The sequence below is a fragment of the Symphalangus syndactylus genome, chromosome 14 (assembly GCF_028878055.3).
Source record: "Symphalangus syndactylus isolate Jambi chromosome 14, NHGRI_mSymSyn1-v2.1_pri, whole genome shotgun sequence".
Classification (NCBI taxonomy): domain Eukaryota; kingdom Metazoa; phylum Chordata; class Mammalia; order Primates; family Hylobatidae; genus Symphalangus; species Symphalangus syndactylus.
The window spans coordinates 54,516,692-54,528,389 of record NC_072436.2 but is presented as its reverse complement, the minus strand read 5'-3'; the positions used below and the strand labels follow the sequence as shown (position 1 = coordinate 54,528,389).

General features: G+C 42.9%; 1 protein-coding gene across 15 annotated transcripts in view; it reads left to right on the top strand.

The window, feature by feature from the left end:
• Positions 1–11,698, top strand: part of C14H2orf92 (chromosome 14 C2orf92 homolog) — a 35,033-nt gene that overhangs the window by 3,659 nt on the left and 19,676 nt on the right. For 7 of the 15 annotated variants that reach the window (XM_063616813.1, XM_063616810.1, XM_063616815.1 and 4 more), the window contains one exon: positions 3,446–3,529. The exons of 2 other annotated variants lie outside the window; for them this stretch is intronic. In XM_063616813.1, coding sequence (XP_063472883.1) covers positions 3,446–3,529 — 84 coding nt within the window. Of the gene's footprint in view, positions 1–2,064; positions 2,167–3,445; positions 3,530–11,698 lie in introns of all 15 variants that reach the window. 6 more of the 15 variants (XM_063616809.1, XM_063616811.1, XM_063616808.1 and 3 more) reach the window with 1 other exon arrangement.

Here is an 11,698-nt window from a genome sequence, read left to right as displayed (position 1 = left end):
AACGAGCAGATGCAGGTAGCACTTGCAGTCCCCCTAGCTGTGCCCTCAGCACCTGCTGTCTAGGAGGCAGAAGCCTTGTTCTCGGCCTGGCAGATGACCCCAGCGTCTTTGAATTTGGCCCCATATGTGTAGGAGGGGAGTGATTGCATCTGAAGATGGGAGTCCGGTTGGGGGTTTGGGAAGCTCCCATCACCCCTCAAGAGCCCACTGACCAGCCCAGCTCACACCAGGTGGGCCTTGGCATTGGAGGCCACGGCTCAACTCTGCAGTTCCCTCTGGGCAGCATTTCCAGGGACTCGTAGGTCAGCACGGTCATCAAGGATGGGTGGTGAGAGCAGCTCCTCATTGTCCTGGTGACCCTGATGGTTCATTTTCTGGTGTCTCTGTGGTGGGCTCCTGTTACATCAAGCGAGTGGAAACCACCGAGGACCAACAGCCCTGGAAATACACTGAGAATGCAGGATGAGTGGGGTTTGCGAGGACTGTTTTCTGGGACTTAGCAAGGAAAGCCTGGAGGGGAAAGTAAAACTGCTTCTTCCCAGGGAAGCCAGAAGCCTGAGAACTTAAAAGGGAAGGAGAACTTAATATATTTCAAAAATGTAACCCTCATGAATTAGCAACAGCTTTATAAAGAAACAGCTTTCCGAGCTTATAGAATCTATTCTGCTTTGTTTCTGCCCCCATGGCTCCCACCCCTGTTTTTGTGGCTGCAATTTTCAGATAGGACATTTGTACACAAGCTTCAAAACTCTCTGAGGACAGCTTTCCCCTTTGTGTCTGTCGGGTCCCAGGCAGTCACATCTCAGGAAGTGCTGGGGTCGGGCTCCTTGCTCCACATCCTACTTCAGTGGCACGAAGGGTGGGGTGGAGTGTGTGAGTCATGTGTGATCTTGGTGTGGGCTGTGGCTGGTCTGCAGCACCCCTTCAATGACTGCTTCAAGGGCTTTTCATGATGCTTATAGCTCATGAGCTAGTGTTTCCTAGAGGCTGTTTCCAGGTGTCTTGCATGTCACACACTGGCCTACCAGGGCTGGAGTGAGATCGTGAGCACCAGATTGTTGGTGAAGGGAGTTAACAGAGACATCGAATGTCAGTGAACAGGAGTGACCTTGGGTCTCAGTAAATACTGTGGTCAACTGAATCCAGAACCCAGCCTCACCAGCAGGGCCTACTTCTTCCTCCGGAAGTCTGCTTAGTTGTGTACCTGTGTTCTGGCTGCCGCAGGCCGAGCTGGTTTTCTTCCCCTCCTGTCTTCTCTGGCCTTTGCTTTGTAGCTTTGTGTGGCTGTGTCATCTCTGGTTGTATCTGTGTATACTTCTGCCTCTCCCGCTATCTAGATGGCTTGGGGAGCCTCACCACACACCAGGTCACCTTCCTCTCTGAACCCCCAGCACCTCGTACTGTCTCTGTGCAGAGATAAGGCTGGGTGAAAGCTTGTGTGAATGATCTGCAGTCTTCTACTCTAGGCCAGTCTCCAGGAGCATTATGATCTTTAGGAGCGTAGGCTTGGTTCCTCCGTACAATAATGGGTCATAAAACTGAGTGGTCAAGATCATCCTGGTGAGGGCAGTCTGCGTGGTGCCATAGTTGCTGTACCAATTAAGAATGCAACTGGCTGCAATTTCCTGAGAACCCGATGTACAGTGGTTTAAACAAAGAGTGGTTTATTTTCCTTCTGTCATAGCAATCTGAGGGAGGCCACTGTGGCTTTGGCGCAGGAAGTTGGGAAAGGCCCGCTTCTCTGATATCATTGGGGGCCTCCCCAGAGCTTGTGTGGCAGAATGACAAGAGGAAGAAGAAGGAGAATTATGGCACTCAGTATCATGAGATTTGGGGTCATATATCTTTAGTGGGCGGTGTTTGCTGCCCCAAATGTCTCATGCCATTAAAATGTTCTGGAAATGATTTAGGTAGTTGGAGTTTCCTTCCCAAAGATAAGGCATTTACAGCATAATGTCCAACATCCATTGAGTTTGTGTCATGCATTCATTGTATGCATAGTCTGCTTTAGGTACTTAGCAAAATATTGCTGGTATTAACATGCCTTTGTTTGCTTCACTGGAGATGAAATTCTGCTGCAAGTGTTTTCCAAGGTTCCGTATGACCCATTATTTGATGAAACAAGAACAGCAGTCAGATCCATTACAAAGAGAGACACACAAAAAAGCAAGTATATGTCGTTAACCTGACATGTGTACATACCTCTACAGACCTATGTTATCTCAAATATGCAATGCTAGCATTTTAGCATTCCTTAAATTAACTACTGTGGTCGGGGGGGTGCAAAGCCAAACTGAGAAGTGAAGAACTATCTGAAATCTCCCCTACAGTCTTCCTCCCAATATGGGAGTCTATAGGCTTCAGTGTGAATATCCCTGTATTTTGGGGTGATCCCTGACGTGCAGTGTCAGGCATGTTCTGCCACTCTGGAGGCTATGCAGAGGACAGAAACCTGGTTTGCAAGTGGGGTTCACTGTTCCTTGTAACAGGAGCTATGAGAAGTGTAATCACTTTCTATTGACCAGTGCTTTATAGGTCACGGCCCATGAGTGCCCAAGTCACCGGCTTGGGAGAGCAATGTCTTCCTGTGTTCCTCCCTGTCACCTCTGCCATCATTCCACCCCATCCTCTGTAAAATATTTGCCCAGAGAAGCAGAGCTGATTTCTTCTCCAGCACTGATGCTCCAATGCCAATGCTGAGAGGAAGCAGCTGGCCACATATGCAAAAATAATGCATCTTAACCTCAAATCACGTGAAGAGAAGAGAAACCCTGTAAGGTGGACATCAGGTGAATTAGGAAGAAAAGTAACAATGAGTAATTAGTTATCAGAATAAGCCAGCTATGTGTGCCATGAATTATAAGACTCTCAGTAAAGCAATTTAGTAGCTAATCACTCTGCCAGTGCATTCCATAAGCCATTGAGAAAGATATTTCACTGCATAATCTCAATAGCTTGCCCTGCACCATGTTTTATGATGCTCCCTTGGCAGATACATTTTGAGGAACACGTTTTTAGCAAAGTGCTTGCATGATTAAGTATATCTATTCTTAATGATTCATCAGTGTCTTAGTAACAGAGAACTGTGCATTTGTCATTTATTGGATCAAAGTTGTTATACTTGAAATCATTTGGCATAAACCATGTAGGCCTTTCTACCAGTTTTCCTTTAGAGTTAAACCTACCATGTGCACAAATCTCTCAATGTTTATGCATATTGTCTGTCAAGAGACTATGCGAAAATGAGCTTAGCCCCTGGTGTTGTGTTGGAACTTCAGATGCTTGCAGACACTTCATGAATGCTCTGTGACACTCAGAACACATGGGTTCAGGCCAAGTGCATGATGCTGACCTCAAAATGCCGTGCAGAAGAGTGTCAATTTAAAGGGAATACCTGCAGATCCAATGAAAGACTTAGTCACAGCCATGGTTTATTTTCCCATAGGCTATTCCCAACAAAAGAGTTTGAACAATGCTGCATTTGCATTAGGTTCAAATGAGCAAGAGGAACGTTTGGCTAAAATATTTGGTAAGTAGCCTCCTGCTATGAAGCCTTTAGCCTGTGTTTGAAGAGTTGCGTGCTTGTCCGGGTTGTCTCTCAAGTATCCTGTTCCTGCTGCTTTGAGGGGGAAAGCAAGTACTTTGCCTTGAGGCTAGAATGTGTTTCTCTAGAGTCAAAACCTCAATAAATTAAGCCAAACGTGGAAAATAAACACCTGGAAAGGATCCTGCTCCTCAAAGAGTGATCTATGGAGCAGGAGCAGGGCTACCATCTGGTAGTGTGAGAATACCCTGGGGAGACTGTTTAAAAGAGACACCCCAGGCCGGCGTGGTGGCTCAGGCCTGTAATCCCAGCACTTTGGGAGGCCGAGGCAGGTGGATCACCTGAGGTCAGGAGTTCGAGACGAGCCTGGCCAAGATAGTGAAACCCCATCTCTACTGAAAAAATACAAAAATTAGCTGGGCATGGTGGTGTGCACCTGTAATCCCAGCTACTCAGGAGGTTGAGGCAAGATAATTGCTTGAACCTGGGAGGCGGAGCTTGCAGTGAGCTGAGATCATGCCACTGCACTCCAGCCTGGGTGACAGAGCAAGACTACATCTCAAAAAAAAAAAAAAAAAAAGGGGGAAAAAAAAAAAGACACCCCTTGGCCGGGTGTGGTGCCTCATACCTATGATCCCAGTGCTTTGGGAGGCCAAGGCGGGAGGATTGCTGGAGGACAGAAGTTCAGGACCAGCCTGAGCAAAATACCAAAAAACACTAAAAAAACTCCCCCCGACACATGACAAATTAGCCAAGTGTGGTGGCATGTGCCTGTGGTCCCAGCTACTCGGGAGGCTCAGGTGGGAGGATGTTTTGAGCCCAGGAGTTTGAGGCTGCCATGAGCTATGATTGTGCCACTGTACTCCAGCCTGGGCATCAGAGCTGTACTGTCTATTTAAAAAAAAGAGAGAGACATCTTGTTTCACTTTCAGTGATCAGATTCTGTGAGGTGGGGTGAGACCTTTGCATCACTAGGTTTTAAAGCCCTTCAGGTGAATCTAGGCTGTGACTCATTCCTCTACTCCAAGCCTCTCATTTACTATTTGAGAAAAACTAAGGCCCAGATGGAAGATGGTGGGGTGGGGAGCTCCAGGAATCTGTCCCTTTACCAAAACGACAACTGAGCTGGCAAGAACTATGTTAAGTAGCTATGGAATATTGGTGTCTAGTAGAACACTTGCAGTGTCCAAGAGTGAGCTTGATGAAGAGGCTGCCGAATTTCAGCATTTTGGGTAGTGGCTACCATCCTCCATTCCCAAGCCCTGTGATGGGCAGCAGCGTGGATAGCAGTCCACATTCCTAGTGAGGATTGCTGGTGCCAGGGTGGGCAATAGAGACCTGTCTTCTAAAACTCAGGGTGCGTACTTTGATTGCTGATTGCTACTTTAGAACTCCAAGGGGCTAGCACTAAAACTGACTATTGTTTTAACTGGCATTATTAAATGCCAGTTAAAAAACTCTATGGGCTGAAGAGGCTTCCAAGCAACCCTGTTGAGGGGATTTAAGGAAATAATGTTTTTTGTTTTTCTCTTTTTGGAGATAGACACTTAAGGAAACTTAGGTCATTGACTAACTTCAGAGATAAGAAAACAGAAAATTCAGCACTCTTACACAACAAGAAGTACGCACTTTGCAAAACTAGTTTGGAAAAGTTACAAAAAAATGGCTTCAGCCTTCAATAAGCAAAAATCAACAATCACTGAAAGAGAGGATTAGATTTCCAGAGTTATCAAAATGTAATACACAGAATGTCCATCTCTCAACATAAAATTATAAAATATACAAAGAAACAGGAAAGGAAGGAATTTGGCAGAACTTGTTCCTGAGGAAACCTGGGAATTAAAATTATTACACAAGATGTTAAATCAACCATCTTCAAAATGTTCACTGAACTAAAGGAGACCATGAACAAATAAGGAAATCAGGAAAACAATGTATCAATAAAATAATATCAATAAAGAGATAGAAATTATTGAAAAGAGCCAAAGAAAAGTTCTGGAGCTGAAAAGTGCAATAAATGAATACTTGGCACATGCCTGTAATCCCAGAACTTTGGGAGGCCGAGGCAGGTGGGTCACGAGGTCAGGAGATCAAGACTATCCTGGCTAACACGGTGAAATCCCATTTCTACTAAAAATACAAAAAATTAGCAGGGCGTGGTGGTGGGTGCCTGTAGTCCCAGCTATTTGGGAGGCTGAGGCAGGAGAATGGCATGAACCCGGGAGGCAGAGCTTGCAGTGAGCCGAGATCGCACCATTGCACTCCAGCCTGGGCAACAGAGCAAGACTCTGTCTCAAAAAAAAAAAAAAGAAAAGAGAAAGGATCAGCACACTTGAAGATAAGACATTGAAAGTATCCAGCCTGAGAAGCAGAAAGAAAAAAAAAAAAAGAAAATGAATAGAACATGTGGGACTTGTGGGGCATCATCAAGCATACTAAAATATACCTTATGGGAATCTCAGAAGGGGAAGACAGAGAGATATGAAGAGAATGTTTGAATAAAGAATGGCCCCAAACTTCCTGAATATGTTGAAAGACATGAATATGCACATTCAAGTTACTCAATGAACTCCAAGCAGAATACTCAGAGATACACAGTGAAACACATTATTATCAAATTGTCAAAACCCAGACACAAAGAGAATCTTGAAAGCAGTTAACAGAAAAGTGACTCAGCATAAAAGGAACCCTCAATAAAATTCACCACTCATTTCTCCTCAACAACCACAGAGCGTAGGAGGCAGTAGGATGGCACATTCAAAGTTCTGAAAGAAAAATAATGTAATCAGCAGGGCTTGGTGGCTCATGCCTGTAATCCCAGCACTTTGGGAGGCTGATGTGGGCAGATCACTTGAGCCCTGGAATTCGAGACCAGCCTGGGCAACATGGCAAAACCCTGTTTCTACTAAAAATACAAAAAAAAAAAAAAAATTAGTTGGGTGTAATGGTACACACCTGTAGTCCCGGCTATTCAGCAAACTGAGGCGGGAGGATCACCTGAGCCTGGGAAGTCCAGGCTGCAGTGAGCTGAGATTGCACCACTGCATTCCAGCCTGGGTGATGGGAGTGAGATCCTTTCTTGAAAAGAAAAAAGAAAAATACTGTCAAGCAAGAATTCTCTATCTGACAAAATTATCTTTCCAGAATAAAAGAGAAACAGAACATTTTCAGATAAACAAAAGCTAAGAGACCCGCCTTCTGAGAAATGGCAAAGAGAGCCCTTCAGGCTGAGATGAAGGGACATTTGACAGTCACTTGAAGACATAAGAAAAGAAAATGCTGGTAAAGGTAACTACCAGCTCTAAAAGTCTTATTGTACTTTAGGTTTCATCTAATACTTATGCCTTTTAAAAATATTATTTAAAAGGCAAATGCATGAAATAATAATTACACATCTGTTAATGGTCATACAATGTATAAGGATAGACTGTAATAACAACAATATGAAGGGAAGGGAATAGAGATATATATGTGCAGAGTGTTTGTATACTATTGAAACTAAGTTGATACTATTCAAACTAGGTTGTTAAAAATTTAAGATACTAGGTGTTTAAGTTTAAACAAATTTTAACTAGTTTAGGTGTTTCCAAGGTAACCAGTAAATAATAACTAAAAAAATGTGGAACAAAAGAGTAAAAGAGTCGAAGCCAGGCGGGGTGGCTCACGCCTGTAATCCCAGCCCTTTGGGAGGCTGAGATGGGGGGATCACCTGAGGTCAGGAGTTTGAGACCAGCCTGGCCAACATGATAAAACTCTGTCTCTACTAAAAATACAAAAATTAGCCGGACGTGGTGGCAGGTGCCTGTAATCCCAGCTACTCGGGAGCCTGAGGCAGGAGAATTGCTTGAACCTGGGAGGCGGAGGTTGCCATGAGCCAAGATCATGCCATTGCACTCCAGCCTGGGCAACAAGAGTGAAACACTATCTCAAAAAAAAAAAAAAAAAGAAATAAAGAGTCGAACGGAACATTATAAAGAACCATATTTCATGCAAATAATAGCCAAAAGAGAGCTGAGGTGGCTGTATTATTTTCAGACAAAATAGATGATACATCACATGGTTTACGAGAGACAAGGATAGTTGGAGACTTCAGTAACCTCCTCTCAATAATGAATAGAACTAGACAGAAGAGGCCGGGCGCGGTGGCTCACGCCTGTAGTCCCAGCACTTTGTGAGGCTGAGGTGGGCGGATCACGAGGTCATGAGATTGAGACCATCCTGGCTAACACGGTGAAACCCCATTTCTACTAAAAATACAAAAAATTGGCTGGGCACGGTGGCTCATGCCTGTAATCCCAGCACTTTAGGAGGCCGAGGTGGGCAGATCGTGAGGTCAGGAGATCGAGACCATCCTGGCTAACACGGTGAAACCCCATCTCTACTAAAAATACAAAAAATTAGCCAGGCGTAGTGGCAGGCACCTGTAGTCCCAGCTACTCAGGAGGCTGAGGCAGGAGAATGGCATGAACCCGGGAGGTGGAGCTTGCAGTGAGCCGAGATTGTGCCACTGCACTCCAGCCTGGGAGACAGAGCGAGACTCCGTCTCAAGAAAAACAAGAGCAAAAAAAAAAAAAACAAAAAATTAGCCGGGCATGGTGGCACACGCCGGTAGTCCCAGCTATTTGGGAGGTTGAGGCAGGAGAATTGCTTTAACCAGGGAGGCAGAGGTTGCAGTGAGCCGAGATGGCACCACTGCACTCCAGCATGGGAGACAGAGCGAGACTCCATCTCAAAAAAAAAAAAAAAAAAAAAAAAAAAAGAACTGTACAGAGGAACAATAAAGGAATAGAAGACTTGAACAGCACTCTAAACCAATTAGACCTAGCAGACATATCCAGAACAATCCACCCAACAACAGAAGAATATGTATTCTTCTCAAGAGCATGTGGAATATTTGCCAGGATAGCCCATATGTTAGGACACAAATCTTCATTAATTGAAGAAGACTGAAATAATACAAAGTATCTTTTCGGATCACAATGGAATGAAACTAGAAATCTACAACAGAGGGAAATCTGGAATATTTACACACGCGGAGATTAAGCAACACACTCTTAAATAATCAGTGGGTCAAAGAGGAAATCACAAGGGAATTTAGAAACTGCCTTGAGATAAGTGCAAATTAAACACAACATGCCAAAACTTGGGATGCAGTGAAAGCAATGCCAAGAGGGAAATTTATAGATATAAATACATTCATTAAAAAAGAGGATCTTCTCACGCCTGTAATCCCAGCACTTTGGGAGGCTGAGGCGGGCAGATCACAAGGTCAAGAGATCGAGACCATCCTGGCTAACGTGGTGAAACCCTGTCTCTACTAAAAGTACAAAAAATTAGCCGGGCGTGGTGGCGGGCACCTGTAGTCCCAGCTATTCGGGAGGCTGAGGCAGGAGAATGGCATGAACCCAGGAGGCAGAGCTTGCAGTGAGCCGAGATCGCTTCGCTGCACTCCAGCCTGGCAACAGTGAAAAACTCCGTCTCAAAAGAAAAAAAAAAAAAGAGGATCTTAAATAAATAACCTAATTGTACACCTAAAGGAACTAGAAAAAGAACAGCATATTAAGTTGAAAGCTAGGAGAAAGAAGGAAATAACAGAAGAAAGAAGTGAAATAACAGAAAAACAATAGAAGAGAACTGATGAAACCCAAAATTAGTTACTTAAAAAGACCAACAAAATTGACAGACTTCTAGCTAGATAGGTAAAGAAAGAAGACAACCCATTATTAATTCAGAAATTAGAGTGGGAATATTACTACTAATTTTCTGGAAATAGAAATCATTTAATGAGAGAAGAATATAAACATTTGTATGCTCACAAATTGGATGACCTAGATGCAATTTTAAAATTCCTGGAAGCACACGAACTACCAAAATTGACTCCAGAAGAAATAAGAAAATCTGAATAGACACATAACAAGTAAGGAGAATGAATCAGTAATCAAAACTTTCCAACGAAGAAAGTCTAGAATTAGATGTGTTCTCTGGCAAAATCTACAAAAGCTATAAATAAGACCTAACACCAGTCCTCAAACTCTTCCAAGAAGCTGAAGAGGAAGAAACACTTCCTAGCTTACTCTAAGAGGCCAGTATGGCCCTGATACCAAAGGCAGACAAAGTCACTACAAGAAGACTAGAAACAAATATAATATATATTTTTCTGTTTATATAAATATAAACAGAAAAATCCTCAACAGAACATTATCAAACCAAACCCAATAGCCTATTAAAAGGACTATACACCAGACCAAGAAGGATTTATTTCCGGAACAGAAGGATGGTTGAACATAATAAAAATCAATCACTGTAATATACCACATTAATATAATGAAGGAGAAAAAATATCATTTCAATTGATGCAGATATAGCATTTGACAAAATTCAACACCCTTTCATGATTAAAAAAAAAAAACCTCTCTACAAACTAGAAATAGAAGGAAACTACCACAACATAATAAAGGCCTGTTTGAAAAACCCACAGGTGATATCATGCTCAATGTTGAAAGACTGAAAGCTTTCCTCAAAGATCAGGAACAAGGCAAGGATGCCTGCGTCACCAATTCTATTCAAGACAGTACTGGAAGTCGTAGCCAGAGTCATTAGGCAAAAAAAAAAAAAAAAAAAAGAAATGAGGCATCCAAATCAGAAAGGAAGAAATAAAATTATTTCTGATTGCAGATGACTTGATCTTGTATGTTAAAAACCATATAGACTCCACACACACACAGACAAAAACATATTAGAACCAGTAAATGAATTTAGCAAAGTTGTGGGGTACAAATTGAACACACAAAAATCAGTTGTGTTTTTATACACCAACAATATATACACTAAAAATCCAAACAAGTGATGAGAACAATTAATCCATTTACAATCATATCAAAAAGAATAAAATACTTAGAGATAAACTTAGCCAAGAAAGTGGAAGACTTATACCAGTACTGAAAACTACAAAGCATTCATAAAAGAAAATAGAGAAACAAAAAATCTCATGTGCATGGACTGAAAAACTTAATATTGTTAAGATGTCAAAATTGACCTGGCGTGGTGGCTCACACCTGTAATCTTAGCACTTGGGAGGCTGAGGCAAGAGGATCACTTGAGCCTAGGTGTTTGAGATCCAGCCTGGGCAACACAGTAAGACCTGGTATCTATTAAAAAAAAAAAAAGATGTCAAAATTGCCCAAAATGATCTGCACATTCAGTATAATCCCTATCAAAATCTCAAGGGCTTTTTTCCCAGCAAGAGAAAAATCTGCCATAAGATTCGTGTGGAATTTCAAATGCTTCAAACAGCAAAAATAGTCCTGAAAAAGAAGAAAAAAATTGGAGGAATTTCACTTTCTCATTTCAAAACTTGCTACAAAGCACAGTTATCAAAACAGTGTGATACTAGTATAAGGCTAATCATATAGACCAGCAGAATAGAATAGAAAGTTCAGAAAGAAGTGCATATGTCTATGGTCAATTTTTCTTTTTCTTTTTTTTTTTTTTTTTTTGAGATGGAGTCTTGCTCTGTCGCCCAGGCTGGAGTGCAGTGGCGCGATCTCGGCTCACTGCAACCTCCGTCTCCCGGGTTCACGCCATTCTCCTGCTTCAGCCTCCCGAGTACCTGGGCAGGTACGTGCCACCATGCCCAGCTAATTTTTTTTTTTTTTTTGAGACGGAGTCTCGCTCTGTTGCCCAGGCTGGATTGCAGTGGCGTGATCTCAGCTCACTGCAAGCTCTGCCTCCCAGGTTCACGCCATTCTCCTGCCTCAGCCTCCCGAGTAGCTAGGACTACAGGTGACTGCCACCATGCCTGGCTAATTTTTTGTATTTTTAGTAGAGACAGGGTTTCACTGTGTTAGCCAGGATGGTCTCGATCTCCTGACCTCGTGATCTGCCCGCCTTGGCCTCCCAAAGTGCTGGGATTAGAGACGTGAGCCACTGTGCCCAGCCAGTCAATTGATTTTCAACAAGGGTGTCAAAGCCAACAGAGTGGAAATAACAGTCTCTTCAGCAAATGGTCCTGGGAAAACTGGAAGGTCATAGGCAAAAGAATGAAGGTAGCTTATTACCTTATACCATATACAAAAATTCAAAGTGGGTCAAAGATCTAAATTTATGAGCTAAAACTATTAGTCTCTTAGAAGTAAACATAGGTAAAAATCTTCA